General features: G+C 44.9%; 1 protein-coding gene across 1 annotated transcript in view; it reads left to right on the top strand.

Moving 5' to 3' along the window:
- LOC124594289 (glutamate receptor ionotropic, kainate 2-like) overlaps positions 1-18,611 on the top strand; it is a 152,433-nt gene that overhangs the window by 19,713 nt on the left and 114,109 nt on the right. The window contains exons 4-5 of the mRNA XM_047132652.1: positions 3,907-4,048; positions 14,050-14,211. Of these exons, the coding sequence (XP_046988608.1) occupies positions 3,907-4,048; positions 14,050-14,211 (304 nt within the window). The remainder of the gene's footprint in view (positions 1-3,906; positions 4,049-14,049; positions 14,212-18,611) is intronic.

Below are 18,611 nucleotides of genomic sequence, written 5' to 3' on the forward strand. Positions count from 1 at the left end.
TAAACAGCAGCTCTTTCTACAATCGACCGTTTACCTAAACCTTCGAATCAGAGGGAACTACAATCGTTTCTCGAAAAAATTACTTAACACGCAACATTTTATTCCGCTTTGTCAGAGATTTCAGAGCACCTTAATGCACTTCGAAAAAAGAACATGCCTTAAGACTGAAAAAAAAACCCTGATATTTTGTTGTGGCTAACCACGTACAAGCAAGGTAATCGTGCTCGTAGCAACCCATGCATCTCGTCAACAAGGCGTCTGCAGCACGCATTCTCTTCGCGAGGTACACATTCCTTGCAGCTTTGTACATAAGCATCCACGATCCTGCAAGGATCGACTATAAGCAAACTGGAAAGGAGGCACAAGCAATAATCCAGAAAATTTCACTTTACTTTTTATGGCGTCAATTTCCCCATTGTTTTTGACCATAATATGTCATTGCTGGTCGTATTTTGAGCTGACAGCCCACTGGCCCAAGAAGACGTCTCAGTATATGCCATGCTCGGCTTTGGTCCTAAGAAAATACAAATAACAATTCGTTGTAATCCAACCTCTGAACCTGGGAGTGCAGAAGCTCTTTATCGCCTCTCCTTGGGCCCAGATCAGGGTTTAACCCGAGACAGCCATCTGTTTCCAAATTCGTGAAGAAATTTTATGACACCGCAGATTTTTACGACCATGGCTACCTAAACTGAACAAATGATACACTTCTAAGCAGGTTCGTGAAGTACTTCATTTGCCTGTGCCTCAGAATGCATCTAGCATGAACTAGTTCCTCTGTGCAACAGGTAAAACTGATTAACGCGTGCTGTTCTACTTCTCGGCATCACGATGGAAGCTTGATCAAGCATCACTCATATTTGTCAGCGAACATAGACTACAAAGAACGCCTTGCCAGTGCTCAGAGCGTGGCCAGAGTACTGGTAAGAGGCACCGCCACAGTTCGTCCCAAGGTGCCCTTCATCTCACATTGACGAGCTATGTGACCAAACCTTGACATCATTAGGCTGACTCTTCAACCAGTTTGTTTTACAGCAGTGGATGCACTATCAAAGCTTAATTTCAATGTTCGTATGAGTTCCATCACAACAATGACTCCTGATGAGCCGCGTTAAGAGGCGCCATGTCAATGACTGCGCGGCCGCTCACGCCGGTGTTGTTCTTAGCATAAGTTAGTTTAAGCAGTGTGTAAGTCTAGGGACCGATAGCTTCAGCAGTTTGGTCCCTTAGGAATTGTCACACATTTGATCATTTTTTTTGACTCCTGATAATGTTGACAAAAAATTTAACGATCGACGTGGTTTCATGCTCTGCCGAGTCCAACAATGAGACGACACTTACGTCACAACAAATCGCTAACGACTGCACCTGTAACGACATCGACCACTTGACGACGCCCCCTTATTACAAAGTATTTAATAACGATATTGACAGGATAACGCAATCATTCAAGAAGCATATAACGAAGGCGGTACCTTTACACAGCTTTTAAGCACGTGTTGGGCGACGCTGGTGAGAAGTCACAGCCTAGCAGCCATTGCATCAGTCCTCCCTGGGGTGGTTGTCACCTTGGGGCGTGGGCCAGCATTAACACATATGACACAGCCCCCTGACTATCTCGCTCTACTCGACCAGCAAACCAAGGGGGGGGGGGGCGGATAAATTCCGTGAACAGCACTACGGAATAACAGAACGACAGCACGAGTGACTCCTCATGTACGTTATTCACGGACAAAATAGACTGCTCCGATCCTGTCGTATGCGATTGGCTTTCGCTTTTCTGGACGTTATTTAAGATCATGCTGCCCAGGCATTACGTACACTTATCAAGGTGAACGTAGCCTTCGATATTCCTACTGCGGTAATAACCTCTCTAGTCGCTACTCGTACATTGTGTATTCCCACTTGTGGAATCTGCCTGTATTTTGATCGTGCGTATACCCTTCGTTACCGGAACTCCCGAACACACACTTATTCACATCCGCTCTTTTCCGATGACTAATAATCGAACTCTATATCCATTTATAATTTCTCATAAAAGGCAATTAATTTGGATCGTATATTTGTTTCCAGAATACAATGTTCTGTGGTAGTAAACAACACTGACAAGGAAGAATCGATTAATTTACTTACGTGTACGACCTTTGAAGCAAAATGTGTGGACACTATGAGGTAATTACATAAAGAAAGTCTTATTTTTAAAGAAAAATTGTTGTAATCGAAGTGAGGATGTTTTCTAATAACAATGAATCTGTTCCTGAACAATGAGATCACTATACGTAGGGGAACAGCATAGCTGGTAGTGTGGAAGCCTTCTTGGCTGCTGAATTCGTCAATTTGTTGGTCTGAACATCGACATGAGTTTACCTCGCAGAAAATTTGCTTCCTTTTTCTGCGGTCTGTAGGGGCAGTGAGCGTACTGATCTTGTAGTCATTTCTCCGCTGGGTACTTGCGATGAAGCGTATACAGAGAGTCGGAGCAGATGGGAAGTTTCCTAGACCTAGTAAACCTCATTTTCTCCATGGCCGTGAAGTTCATATCTACCTCCACAATACAGACTAACTCTTTTGGTGACAATAGTTGACGATCTGAAAAAGGCAAACCACAGGGCAGCCAAACGCAGTGCAAACCGGCATGGTAATATACTAAGGTGACAAAAGTCATGGGATAGCAATGTGCATATATACAGATGGCGGCAGTACCGCGTAATAGGGTACAAGAGGGCAGTGCATCGGCGGAACCGTCATTTGTGCTCAGACGATTCTTGTGAAGAGATTTCCGACATGACTATAGACGCACGACGGGAATTGACAGACTTCGAACACGGAATGACAGTTGGAGCTAGACGCATGGGACATTCCATTTCAGAAATTTTTAGGGAATTCAGTAGTCTGAGATCCACAGTACCCTCAGAATGTGCTGAAAATAGCAAATTTCAGTCGTTATCTATCGCCGGAGATAACGCAGTGACCGACGACCTTCATTTAACGACCGAGAGCAGCGGTGTTTGCGTAGAGTTGTCAGTGCTAACGGACAAGCAATAATGCAGAAAGTAATCGAAGAAATCAATGCGCTAGGTCAGTGTGGGAAATCTGGCGTTAATGGACTATGGTTAGCCTCTGCTAACAAAACGAAATTGCCTGCAGCGCCTCTTGTGGGCTCATGACGACATCAGTTGGATCCTAGACGACTGGAAAACCGTTGCCTGGTCAGATGAGACCCGATTTCAGTTGGTAAGAGCTGATAGTGGGGTGAGAGTGTGGAACAGACCGCACAAAACCATGGACCCAAGTTGTCAACAAGACACTGTACGAGCTGGTGTTGGCCCCATATTAGTGTGGGCTGTGTTTACATGGAACAGACTGGGTTCTCTTGTCCAACGCAATCGATCATTGACTAGAAATGGTTATGTTCGGCTACTTGGAGACCGTTTGCAGCCTCTCGTGGACTTTATGTTCCCAAACAACTACAGAATTTTTGTTGAAGACAATGGGCCATGCCACCGAGCCACAGTTGTACGCAGTTGGTTTGAAGAACATTTTAGACAGTTTGAGCGAACGATCAGGCCATCCAGACCGCCCGACATGACTCCCATCGAACATTTATGGGCCATAATCGAGAGGTCAGTTCGTGCACCAAATCCTGTTCCAGTAGCATTTTCGCAATTATGGATGGCTCAGCGTTTCTGCAGGGGACTTCCAGCGACTTGTTGAGTCCATGGCACATCGAGTTACTGCACTACTCCGGGAAAAATGATGTCCGACACGATGTTAGCAGGTATCCCATGAATTCTGTCGCAGCATATACTCGTAATGGTCCCTTAAAATAATAGCAATGCGAGATGTAATAGTGATGCTTTAGAAGTTGCAGGAGTAAGAGATACAGTACTCTCTGACTTCACGCAGACCGCTGCTCAAGGAGATCAGGCAGTCTGGAGAGACGCGGCTGGTGCTGGACTGCGACACGGACACGGTGCCCGAGGTGATGCGCCAGGCCGAGGAGATCAAGCTCATCGGCGTCTACCAGTCCTACCTCATCACCTCGCTGGTGAGTCGCCGTTCCTCTTATCCTCTGATGTCATCACTGAGAATTTTTCTAATTTCTTCATGTTCTGTGGAGCTGCCTTTCCCATTTCCACATTCCCATGTGGTGCAGGATACGAGTGGAAGTTGAGTTTTGCTGGAGGGATGTGCAAGTGTTGGTCCTGAAACAGCTGTAACTTAATTTTACACTACCGGCCATTAAAATAGCTACACCAACAAGAAATGCAGATGATAAACGGGTATTCATTGGACAAATATATTATACTAGAACTGACATGTGATTACATTTTCACGCAATTTGGTTCCGTAGATCCTGAGAAATCAGTACCCAGAACGACCTCTTCTGGCCGTAACAACGGCCTTGATACTCCTGGGCATTGAATCAAACAGAGCTTAGATGGCGTGTACAGGCACAGCTACCCATGCAGCTACAACACGATAACACAGTTCATCAATAGTAGTGACTAGCGTATTGTGACGAGCCAATTGCTCGACCACCATTGACCAGGCGTTTTCATTTGGTGAGAGATCTGGAGAATGGTCTGGCCAGGGCAGCAGTCGAAAATTTTCTGTATTCAGAAAGGCCCGTACAGGACCTGCAACATGCGGTCGTGCATTACGCCGTTGAAATGTAGGGTTTCGCAGGGATCGAATGAAGGGTAGAGCCACAGGTCGTAAGACATCTGAAATGTAACGTACACTGTTCAAAGTGCCGTCAGTACGAACAAGAGGTGACCGAGACGTGTAACCAATGACACCATATACCATCGCGCTGGGTGATACGCCAGTATGGCGATGACGAATACACGCTTCCAATGTGCGTTCACCGCGATGTCGCCAAACACGGATGCGACCATCAAGATGCTGTAAACAGGACCTGGATTCATCCGAAAAACTGATGTTTTGCCATTCGTGCACCCAGGTTCGTCGTTGAGTACACCATCGCAGGCGCTCCTGTCTGTGATGCAGCGTCAAGGGTAACCGCAGCCAAGGTCTCTGTGCTGATAGTCCATGCTGCCGCCGGCCGAAGTGGCCGTGCGGTTAAAGGCGCTGCAGTCTGGAACCGCAAGACCGCTACGGTCGCAGGTTCGAATCCTGCCTCGGGTATGGATGTTTGTGATGTCCTTAGGTTAGTTAGGTTTAACTAGTTCTAAGTTCTAGGGGACTAATGACCTCAGCAGTTGAGTCCCATAGTGCTCAGAGCCATCCATGCTGCTGCAAACGTCGTCGAACTGTTCGTGCAGATGGTTGTTGTCTTGCAATCGTCCCCATCTGTTGACTCAGGGTTCGAGACGTGGCTGCACGATCCGTTACAGCCATGTGGATAAGATGCCTGTCATCTCGACTGCTAGTGACACGAGGCCGTTGGGATCCAGCACGGCGTTCCGTATTACCATCCTGAACCCAGCGATTCCATATTCTGCTAACGGTCATTGAATCTCGACCATCGCGAGCAGCAATGTCGCGATAAGATAAACTGCGATCGCGATAGGCTACAATCCGACCTTTATCAAAGTCGGAAACGTGATGGTACGCATTTCTCCGCCTTACACGAGGCATCACAACTACGTTTCACCAGGCAACGCCGGTCAACTGCTGTTTGTGTATGAGAAATCGGCTGGTAACTTTCCTCATGTCAGCACGTTGTAGGTGTCGCCACCGGCGCCAACCTTGTGTGAATGCTCTGAAAAGCTTATCATTTGCATATCACAGCATCTTCTTCCTGTCGGTTAAATTTCGCGTCTGTAGCACGTCATCTTCGTGTTGTAGCAATTTTAATGGCCAGTAGTGTATTAACGGAATGAACTGTACAACTAACGGAGTGAATGCATATGACAAAGAAACTTAAGAGTTCGTGCTCAATTTTCCAAATGGCCTAACATCTTGCGCAGTGACATGAATATTCGAGTAAATAAGCTTTCGCTCCGCAATAGCCTGCGGGCTATGATGAATATACAATCATGAAATCTTAACCTGGTATACATACAGGGTGTAACTAAATTCCCTTTACAGACTTTGAGGACACCAAAACAAGAAAGAAAGAGCCAGTAAAATTGAGCTCTCATATTCACACCTTAATAATTATGGGCACTTGTTCAATAGACGATATGTTTCACAGAAGCGAAATGCGTTCACCTTGGAAACTTCATTGCTGCGGGAAAAACAGCACGTGACAGAACCGAGCAAGCTGGAGGGTTAAGAGTAAAGTGGGCAATACTGTTGTCAACAGCCAGTACTTAGAGTGAATGGAACAAGATTGTTTCCACAAAGGATTCTCAGTGCACACCGTCGACATTTACTCTGTGGTCCAGTCACATTAATGTGACCACCGCATATGTTCGCCGTTAACGTGCAAAAACCATTCACAGACGGCAGGTGGAAGGACTTGCACTGGAGCATGTCGGAGGGACGCGGAAAATAGTGCAGTCATCGTCGTAATGTGGAAACGGAGCCATTTATCTGACGTCCAGACTGGTATTACCATTGACTTTCGGGCCAAGGGCGGAAGCATTTCCGAACCAGCTTACAGTAGAACCCCTCTAATCCGTCACCTTCGGAACCGGGACCATGATCGGAACGAAAAAAAGGTCGGATTATCCGAAAAATCTAATGTTTATTGCAAAAAATATAAAAAGACATTTAGTACAAAAAAATTAAACGAGTTAAGAACTAAAAGACGTCTACAGTAATCTAAAAAGATGTTTTTTACACAGTGTTAAACAATGTATTAACTACAAAACCTCTACACACACTATAATATTTATTGGTTTTAAAAGGAAAAACGACAAACAAATTACAGTACTGTACTGTACTTAATGACGTATAAACTATACATACTGTAAACTAAAAAATGTTTAGAGCACTGTACATAAAAAAGAAATTTTTTACAAAGAAATAAACTACTGTATGTATATGCTAAGGAATGAATATACTGTATGCATTGTTTTTACAGTAAAGGCGAAAACAAATTACTTGGAAAAAAAGTCAGTGATACATTTTTGTTTAGCAGATGTTATTCTAGATTTAGCTGCAGTGTCCCTCCACTTTTTTTATCCACAGGACGTCCTTTGGAATTGAAGTTGGATTCTTCTCGATGTATTGAAGGGCGACGTCAAAAACGTTTTTTGCATCGGTGTGTGAAATCCGGGTGGGGGGTTCGTCTTCGCCGTCCGCTCGTTCACAGTTTCCTGGCTAACAGCGGCATCAATCTCGTCGTCATTAAGCTCTTCAAAAGTGTCACAGTCTTTGTCACATTCGTTGATTCACTCTTCAACTTCAATGGCAGGGAAGTTCGGCTCCAGAGTTTGTAGATCTTTAACGATTTCCAGTGCGTCGTTGTTTTGCTCATCTTCGGTATGCTCATTTTCAGTCATACCTTGTGGCCAAAGCTTACGCCACGATTTCCGCAGTGTGTAATGTTTCAGTTCATCCCATGCTGCAGCGATTGTGTAGATAGCATCTTTGATATTCAGGGATTTCATTGCCTCAAATAAGTTATGACCTCGTTCAGATTTTTCCAAGATTGAGCTGATATACTTTCTGCGATATCGCCTTTTTAACCATTCGATAACGCCCTGATCCATTGGTTGGATGAGTGAGGTCACATTAGGAGGCAGAGAGAGAGCTTTTATGTCCTCTTTCACCCAAATTTCCTCAGATGGATGTGATGGTGCGTTATCCAACAGCAGAAGAGCACGAACAGACAGATTTTTTTGCTTCAAGTCTTTTTCGACCGATGGCACAAACTTATCAAAAAACCAGGATTTAAAAAGGTTGCAGTCCATCCAAGTAGATTTTTGATTGCGGAGATAAACCGGCAGGGAAGATAAATTTGTATTTTTGAATGACCTTGGGTTCTTAGATTTGCCAATGACGAACAAGGGGAGCTTGTGGGTACCATCTGCGTTACTACAAGGAATGACTGTTATTCTATCTTTTATAAGTTTCGTTCCTATCACGGATTCATTTGGAGCTGCGAGCGTTTTTGTTGGCAACATTTTAAAGTTCAGCCCCGTCTCGTCGATTTATACCCTTGGCAAGGTAACAATTCATTTTCTTCTACAATTTTTTGAAACTTAACAGAAAACTGCGGCATCGGCAGATAGTTTTTCACCGGAAATAGAAACAAATCGGACACCAAGACGAGTTTTCCAGCTATCAATCCAGCCTTCACTGGCAGCAAATTTTCTTTCGGCTTCCAGTTTTTTGTGCAAAACTATCGCTTTTTCTTTGAGAATTGGCCCGGATATTGGAGTTCCTTTCCTTCTTTCTTGTCAAAACCACATCCACAATTCCTTATCGAGCAGTTCAAGTTTAGGCTTTTTTGATGTTTTGCGATTCTTCAGTGTGTTTTCACCATCAGTCGTAACTAAAATGGTTCAAATGGCTCTGAGCACTATGCGACTTCACTGCTGAGGTCATCAGTCCCCTAGAACTTAGAACTACTTAAACCTAACTAACCTAGGGACATCACACATATCCATGCCCGAGGCAGGATTCGAACCTGCGACCGCAGCGGTCGCCCGGCTCCAGACTGTAGCGCCCAGAACCGCACGGCCACTCCGGCCGGCTCAGCCGTAACTGTATAGGATTCAATGTCTTTCCGATTCTTACTGCAATCATTAATTGTGCGAACAGCTACATTCAGTTCCTTTGCAATTTTTTGGAGCGGTTCTCCTTCGTCCAGTCTTAATTTTTCATTTAGTGAAAGAGTTACGTGATTACGTTTGAACCCAGACATGTTGAAAAACAGACAACTGTACACACAATGAATCTACAGTAATAAGTACTGTAGAGAACACGGAATAAAGCAAACAACGACGTTTTTTAATCCCAACAAAGGATAAAACTGCACAATAACGTACAGTATAACGATATGCACAGTGGCAGACACCGTAACAATGGCCCCACAGGCGTCCAGTCAGTGACGAGTCGGCACAGGCTCGCGAGCCTGAGCATGGTCGGACTAACCGGAGTGACGGACCATCCAAGGTCGGATTAGAGGGGTTCTACTGTAATTTGAAAAAATATTCGCGTGTCGCTATTGCTAAAACAAACCCCACATGGCGAAACTGCGCTTTCACTGAGGAAACTGTGGTGACAGTCGATGACAAGGTTGAGCGATGGCTGCGGAGGTGTGTACGGCCGAACAGACGTGCAACTACCCAGATGAACCAAGGAGCTACGAACAGCGTCTTCTGAACTACCGTTCAGCGAACGTTGCAGCTTATAGGCCTCCGCAGCACCTCGTTCATGCGCCCATGTTGACTGCCGTTGCCGGACGGTGTGGCCGTGCGGTTCTAGGCGCTTTAGTCTGGAACCGTGTGACCGCTACGGACGCAGGTTCGAATTCTGCCTCGGGTATGGATGTGTGTGATGTCCTTAGGTTAGTTAGGTTTAAGTAGTTCTAAGTTCTAGGGGACTGGTGACCACAGATGTTAAGTCCCATAGTACTCAGAGCCATTTGAACCATTTTTTGCTCAGAGCCATTTGAACCATTTGACTGCTGTTCATCGGCGACAAATGCTGGGACTTGCGCACCAGTACCACAACTGGACGTCCACTGACTGTGACAAGTGGCCTTTTCGGATGAATCACGTTGCATGCTCTGTCCGACAGACGGCCTATGGCGTTTACGTTGGAAACATCTGGGAGTAAGGGGCACAGGCCAGTGGAGGAGCGGTATGATATATGGAACGTATCCTGGAATTCCATGGGTGATCTCGTCGTTATCGCTGGAAGGCACTGTGGATCTACGAAAGGGTGCATCTGTCATTGGTGACCACATCTATCCCCACGTGGATGTTGTTGTTCATCGGCACGCTGGCGTCTATCAGGAGGACAATGAAACATGTCACACAGCTCGTTGCGTATGTGCGTGGTTCGAAGAGCACCAGGATGGGTTTACCGACTCCCCTGGGCACCAGACTCCCTGGATGTAAACGCAATCGAGTATCTGTGGTACCACCTTGACCCGGATGTTCGTCTCATGAATCCTCTATCGAGTTCCACGGCCATGGAGTCTACATGGTTCCATATTCCCGTCAGAATATTCCAGAATTTCACTGACCCTCATCCTGAACGCCTCGCGCTGCAAATTCTGGTTACTCAGGCTTTTGACAGACGGTATATTAATGTGACTGGACAGTGTAAGCTGGGGCAAGAAGTCAAACGAAATTCAATTAATCTGTAATCAGCCACGGATGATCATGGTTCCTTTACACCAAAACACCTAAATATATCTGAAAATCCTCCGAAATTGTGTTGGTAGATGTTGGCTTCACAGTAATGGTTCTACAACACTCCTATTCAGCTCGGTATGTTATGCACTTGGAACTGTCTGTCGTTGGGTTCAACGATGTGTAGACAAAAATGGCAGCTTATTTTGCATACTACGAATTTACCTTATGTGGTAATACAGCTAAACATTTAGTTAGTCTGGTCATTGTGCTCTTCGATCGAAGCAGTACGAAATGAAATTACTTGCTAGTTCTAGCATGATTAGAGCTGTTTTCTAATTCATCAGGATAAATGCGAAAAATCAAAAGAAAGGCAGGCGTCAATGTGGGAACGTTTTGCCGTAAGTGTAATGGTATTGTATGGCTCCGTCTTGATGTGCGATCTGCTGTTTTCTCTGACATTATGCATAAAAAAACGAAGCCATTTGTACGAGGGTGAGTCAAATGAAAACCTTACATATTTTTTTAAATATTATTTATTGTGCAGCTGTATCACTTTTCAACATGATCTCTCCCACGCTCAATGCAAGTTCTCCAGCGCTTACAAAGTGCATAAATTCTTTTAGAAAAAAAAAAATTCTTTTGGCAGTCCGCGCAACCACTCATGCACCGCGTGGCGTACTTCTTCATCAGAACGGAACTTCTTTTCTCCCATTGCGTCTTTGAGTGGTCCAAACATGTGGAAATCACCTGGGGCAAGGTATGGTGAGAATGGTGGATGAGGAAGACACTCAAAATGCACGTCTGTGATTGTTGCAACTGTTGTACGGGCAGTGTGGAACCTTGCATTGTCATGTTGCAAAAGGACACCTGCTGACAGCAATCCACGTCGCTTTGATTTGATTGCAGGCCGCAGATGATTTTTTAGGAGATCTGTGTATGATGCACTGGTGACAGTGGTCCCTCTAGGCATGTAATACTCCAAAATTACGCCTTCTTCGTCCCAAAAGAGAGTCAGCATAACGTTCCCTGCTGATGGTTCTGTTCGAAACTTCTTTGGTTTTGGTGATGAGGAATGGCGCCATTCCTTGCTCGCTCTCTTCGTTTCCGTTTGGTGGAAGTGAACCCCAGTTTCGTCCCCAGTGACGATTCTTGCAAGGAAGCCATCACCTTCTCGTTCAAAGCGCGGAAGAAGTTCTTCACAAGCATCAACACGTCGTTGTCTCATTTCAGGAGTCAGCTACCGTGACACCTTTCTTGCAGACACTTTGTGAAACTGGAACGCATCATGCACAGTGTGGTGTGCTGACCCATGACTAATCTGTAAACATGCTGCAATGTCATTCAGTGTCACTCGGCGGTTTTCCTTCACTATGGCTTCAACTGCTGCAAAGTTCCATGGAGTCACAACTCGTTGTGCCTGACCTGGACGAGGAGCATCTTCCACTGAAGTCACACCATTTACGAACTTCCTACTCCATTTGTAGTCTTGTTGCTGTGACAAACATGCATCATCGAACTGAACCTTCATTCGTCGATGAATTTCAATAGGTTTCACACCTTCACTACGCAAAAACCGAAAAACAGAACGCTGTTCTTCCCCGGTGCAAGTCGCAAGTGGGGCGGCAATCTTTATATTGATACTGCGACGCTATGTGTACATCTGCACTATGCTGCCACGTACAGGCCATTCTGTACGCTGTTTGTAGCACGCTTACCAACTTACAGGATAACGGCGCGAAATTTCAATTTGTTGTTACAAATTTAAGGTTTTCATTTTGCTCACCTTCGTAGATTTTCCGAATGTCTGCCTGGTCCACGTCGTAAGTATTTCGGCAAACAAACTAGTTTCCATCTTAAGGTAATTCCTGATGACTGCTTCTCTGCTCGGGTGGGCGTCCATATACATCAGCCGTTACACCCCCCCCCCCACCCCCCCTCACCCCCATCACGAGGAGTGGGTGGTGGAGATGGCGTAGATTAACGGTTGCTTTTCGTACTGGATGTGTGACAGAACATAGCGCGAACTTAACTCCAAATATTAGCACAGTTTTAACATCATGACTGTTTTTCCTTTCTCGTAGCGCTGTCGTTGCATGATGATAAGAGAGTTCCGTAGGCAGCCAGATAAAAACGTCGTAGAGGGAAGGTAGCAAATTACATACAGCTAATGCTGTTCGTTGGTTGTTAAGGACTGGAAAATCTCAAGTACATCCTTGTCAATGTAGACACGAAGATTATTATTTCTTTTTATGGCTATAGTCTGACTGTAAACTAAACAGCGAGCACCGGTCTTGGTGGAGGAGAGGTCTTCCCCGGAAGAATGATACAGCTACCGTTCACAGTGTCGAAGAAGCAACTTCCCGTGCAGCACTGCACTGCAAAGTTTTATTCTTTTCGCAAAATATGTTCATGTACGTGTCTTGCAATAGTTATATTCGTTACTTATTTCTTTATATCGTTTGAAACGCATTTACTGAAAAATAACACTCCAAACGATACACATCGAACGTGCGATCGTAAATCGATCATGTGACTCTGGTGACGGGCGTTACGAGTATGTTTACGGTGGTCGCTACATCAACGTCAAAAGAAGAGCGTTACAAAAATACTTGTAATTGCAAAGGAGACGACTTATCTAACTCGTCATCGGTATTGTCATCAAGGGAAAGTCCATTACGGTGGTCTGGTTGGATAATTTGGAAGAGTCGAACCATGTATTCTTCCTGTTACTCGTTCGTTTTCCGCACTGTCCGCAATGAAATTGTAAACAGTATTTCAGCATCGAAACTGTTCTTACGAAGTTTTACACACTTGCACCACCACAGTCTACATAGTCCCTTCTTCCCTCGTCCCGTGGTACTCCATATTTTCGATAAAAAGTCGAACAATTTTCTACGCTGGATAAACATGGAATTAGATTTTTCCACGTGAAAGAATCCGCCGAAGAAACGTCAAGAAAACCAGACATCCCACTCACTAACGACATAAATCGCCCGCGATTACCTAGCAACTCACAAATAATTCGCAGAGGTATGCAATCTAGAGCAACTAAGGGAACGACGGAAAACGGATAAAAATGACGATCACAAATAATTGATTATAACTCCCGCCACCAGGGTCGCATGATCGATTTACGATGTATCGTTTGAACATCATATCTTCGATAGGCAATCATTCTTGGAAATTACCAATTTAAATGACTCACTGTTGTAGGGTCGGTATAACTTTGTGGGTCAGCCTGTAGATGCTCCTTGTGACGTAGCTCGGTGGAGAGAACGTTGACTCGCCTACTCGCTCTTCAGTTTGCAAGCAGGGTTATACCGCTGCTTAGAAACGATCGTCTTCTCGGCCAACAATGTTCTCGTATTCATTAATTCGGATATCCTCTATACGTTCTGTATGTGCAACATAAATTTTAACAAAGGGGGGAAAAGGGGGGAGGGTTGGTAGGAGCGGATACATGCCATCTCTGCGACGCTCCTGGTCAACACTCACAGCTCAAGGAGTACGTAAAGCAGACATACATTTATCCTTCTACAAAGGTAGGTGTGATGCCTATAGGTAACGACCGCTTAAATGATTTTATGTAGTCGAAACGGAAATCTAGTAGTTATTAATTTCATATTTCTACCATCCTATGTTAATGTGTTAATTAACATTGACACAAGTCAGTACCGGCAGAATTGTATCGACTGCTGCGCTCCCAGCCAAGTTTCATAGCGCTTGTAGTGTTAACGTTGTTTACCGCTATATCGTCATCACTACGTTATCGACATACTGTCAATCTCGCCTCCATGTGCTAGTGATCGGCCCCCTGTTGCAGGACACGCACACACTGGACCTGGGTCGCTACCAGCAGAGCGGCGCCAACATCACGACGCTGCGGCTCGTCCAGCCGGACAGCGAGCTCGTGCTGAAGAGCATGCAGGACTTCCAGTACCTGCGCACGGCGCAGCCCATCGACATCAGACCGGACACTCTGCGGGTGAGGCTGCAGTGTAGGAAAAGAGATGTAGGCTACTTACAAGGGAACCTCCCCATCGCACCCCCCTCAGCTTTAGTTATAAGTTGATACAGTGGATAGGCCTCGAAAAATTGAACACAGATCAATCGAGAAAACAGGAAGAAGTTGTGTGGAACTATGAAAAAAATAAGCAAAATATACAAAGTGAGTAGTCCATGCGCAAGGTAGGCAACATCAAAGATAATTTGAGGTGAGGAGCGCCGTGGTCCCGAGGTTAGCGTCAGCAGCTGCGGCACGAGAGTTCAAAAATGGTTCAAATGGCTCTGAGCACTATGGGACTTAACTGCTGAGGTCATCAGTCCCCTAGAACTTAGAACTACTTAAACCTAACTAACCTAAGGACATCACACACATCCATGCCCGAGGCAGGATTCGAACCTGAGACCGTAGCGGTCGCGCAGTTCCGGACTGTAGCGCCTAGAACCGCTCGGCCACTCCGGCCGGCTGCGGCACGAGAGATTCTTGGTTCAAGTCTTCCTGCGAGCGAAAAGTTTAATTGTTTATTTTCAGACAATTATCAAAGTTCAGGCACACACACATAATCAACTTCGCTCTCCAAAATTCCAAGACATGTTCAGATTTGCTTGGACATATGCAGGATTTGACGGTCTACACACGGAAAAATATGAAAACGTTAAAAACATATGTTTTGACAGAGCACAGGGAAAAGTGTGCGACTGTGAAACTGTTGGATTCATTTGTTGCAGTTTATGTGACAAACTCTTATGTTTTCATCACTTTTTTGGGAGTAATTATCACATCCACAAGAAAACCTAAATCGGGCAAGGTAGAAGAATCTTTTTACCCATTCGCCAAGTGTACAAGTTGGGTGGGTCGACAACATATTCCTGTCATGTGACGCACATGCCCTCACCAGTGTCGTATAGAATATATCAGACGTGTTTTCCTGTGGAGGAATCGGTTGACCTATGACCTTGCGATCAAATGTTTTCGATTCCTATTGGAGAGGCACGTCCTTTCGTCTAATAATCGCACGCTTTTGCGGTGCGGTCGCAAAACACAGACATTAAACTTATTACAGTGAACAGAGACGTCAACGAACGAACGGACAGATCATAACTTTGCGAAAATAAAGAAAGTAAACTTTTCACTCAGGGGAAGACTTGAACAACGGACCTTTCGTTTCGCAGCTGCTCACGCTAACCACGGGACCACGGCGCTCCTGAGCTCAGGTTATCCCTGATGATCCCGGTCTTCGCATGGACTACTCAGTTTGTATATTTTGCTTATTTTTCCATACAACTTCTTCCTGTTTTCTCGATTGATCTGTGTTCAGTTTTTCAAGGCCTATCCACTGTGCCAACTTATAACTACAGCTGAGGGGGGTGCGATGGGCAGGTTCCCTTGTAAGTAGGAGACAGTCTGTTCGTCGCAGTGTCACTTCGTTCACATATTCGTGAACATAGTACAATTCTTTCGATACGAGCATTTTAGAAATTTTAGTGCGAAATTTTGCGTGTGTTTCGCAAACTGACCAGTCGAGAACCAATATGTTGTTCATTCTTGCTTGCTAAGTTAATTATCTTATATTTGTAGTGTTTAGACATGTTATCCAAAACAGACTTTCGCCACAGTAAACATTTGACTCATAAAACAAACAGCCGAACCTGTAGCCACATAACTTTAGGTCTCGCTATGCGTGCCAGACAGCTAGCACGGTTTTACAAACGAGCTTGTGTTCAGTCGATGTAAAAAGGAACAAAGCTGTCAGTGGAAGCTACTTCTGGAAGGTTGATAAATATTCCAAAATCAATAACTTCTACGAGCAGAAAAATATGTATTTGAAAGAAACGTACTGCTGAATATTTTACAATTAAGGCTTTCCTTTGTTATATCCGTTGCTGCTGCCTCTGGATCACGAGGCCCGTGTTCGATTCCCGGCCGGGTTGGGGATTTTCTTCGCCCTGGGACTGGGTGTCTGTGTTGTCCTCATCATTCCATCATCATTCATGGAAGTGGCGAGATGGGACTGAGTAAAGATTGGGAATTTGTATGGGCGCTGCTAACGGCGCAGTTGAGCGCCCCACAAACCCAACATCATCATCCTTTGTTACGTCACGCCCTTACATCTAATGATATTGATCTTCGCGATGCACGCTTTTCTGGCCACGCGTGTTCTTCATATCACGTCTCATTACGACCACATGTAATTCATTTGCACTCATGCAGGTTTATTTTGCGAAATGGGGATATTACTGCGAACAGTCCCTGAGATTATAAGTGGCAAGCAAGATCGTATGGACATGTGGCCAGAAATTTCCAACATAAAGATAGAAGAACTTTGACTGTAACCGTGGTATCAGCCCAAGGAAGGGAGGCCGCCGTTACAGAGTAAGCCAGACGACTGTGTGGAACATTCTCCACCACAACTACCACAATCTTTATGATTTACAGCGCAGGCCGGCGTTATTGCCTACGGACTTACCTTCGCGCCGACGATTTTGTCAGAACTTTTTGAGTGGGGCTATGTGACACCGATGTAAATCGTGGGAGGTCTCACTTTCGTATAAAGTCAGTCTTGCCGTTAAATACATTTATTACGACAGAATTTCCAACAAAAACACATCTAGTACCCTGTCGTAACTTCTTACCACGCAAAATGACAATGGCATATTAGAAATACTACGCAATAAGCCGGCCGTTGTGACCGAGCGGTTCTAAACGTTTCAGTCTGGAACCGCGCGACCGCTACGGTCGCAGGTTCGAATACTGCCTCGGGCATGGATGTGTGTCATGTCCTTAGGTTAGTTGTTAGGTTTAAGTAGTTTTAAATTCTAGGGGACTGATGACCTCAGATGTTGAGTCCCATAGTGCTCAGAGCCATTTGAACTACGCAATACTATCACGGAGTTGTAGCTATCTTAAGATCTAGATGCCAACTTAACTAATACACAACATCATACCACTTCGGTCACTATCGGCCACATTCTCATTCAGTATCGGCCACATTCTCATTCAATTCATACATTCAGTTCTTTTGTCAACTCTAGCCTGACATATCCTACAAAATATCTCGCTCAAAATCATGTGATTAAAGTGGGTTTCACGTTGTGGCAATTTCGATTTCAGATCATGGTATACATATAAATTATTACCTTGTAGGCGAGGGGAATATTCCGGAAACGATGGTCACAATGGAAAGATGAGACCTTTTTTTAATTTAGTTCTTTGAAACCATCTCTCAGACAAAAAAAGAAGGCCTATAATATGTGAAGGCGTATTTTTTTTATGAATTCAGAGAGTATAAAGTTAATGACGTGCAAAACATGTGCTAAACAGTGTATTTACACTGCTTCCAACTGTGTGCAGTTCCATTGAAGAACACATATTACTATATTTAAGTTAAATATAAAGCCATCCTGCAATATCACTGAGAGAATGACGGTAATCTGTGTACCTTCCCGGAAGCGAGTTAATGTGAAATTCTTGCTCCTTTTCATGTAAGGATCGATCTTCCGAAGTGAGTCACTATACATTACATGGTTAAATATATCTATAGTGTTGTTAGGGGACACTAATATGGGTGCCCTTCGTCTTTATGACGGCTTGAAATCAGTTGAGACAGTCTCAGTGAGGTGACAATGTCTGTGGGGGAATGGTAGCCCATTCTTCCTCAAGAGCCGAAACCAGAGAGTGATGATGTTGGACACTAAGATCTAGAGTGCAGTCAACGTTGTAATTCAACCCAAAAGTGTTCCACTGGGTTCTGGTCCGGAGTCTGGGAAGGCCAGTCCATTTCAGAAGTCGCGCGGGATAGCCGTGAGGTCTTGGGCGCCTTGCCACGGTTCGCGCGGCTCCCCCACGTCAGAAGTTCGAGTCCTCTCTCGGGCATGGCTGTGTGTGTCGTCTTTAGCGTAAGTTGGTTTAAGTTAGATTAAGTAGTGTGTAAGCCTAGGGACCGATGACCTCAGCAGTCTGGTCCCATAGGAACTTACCACAAATTTCCAAAATTTCCATTTCAGGAATGTTATTCCCCCCAAACCATTGCCTCACGGATGCTGCCTTATTACAGGGTGCTTTGTCATGGTGATAAGAATCAGTCTTCGTTTCCGAACTGTTCCACTTTTGTACATTATGGACAAATTCGTAAAATGTGCCCATATCCTTCTGCATTTAGAATTTTCTTAAACACAGTAAGCAAACCATCCTCGAACGACGAAAAACACTCCACGCCTTAACATCACCTCCTCCGTAATTCACTGTTGTGACTACACACGATGGCAGACATCCATCGGTTTCAGACCAGGTATAGCGTGATTCATCCCTCCAGATTACTCCCTTCCACTGATCCACTGTGCAGTAGCGACGCTATTTACACCCTCTCAAGCGTGGCTTAGCAT

The sequence above is a fragment of the Schistocerca americana genome, chromosome 2 (assembly GCF_021461395.2).
Source record: "Schistocerca americana isolate TAMUIC-IGC-003095 chromosome 2, iqSchAmer2.1, whole genome shotgun sequence".
NCBI classification, from domain to species: Eukaryota; Metazoa; Arthropoda; class Insecta; order Orthoptera; family Acrididae; genus Schistocerca; species Schistocerca americana.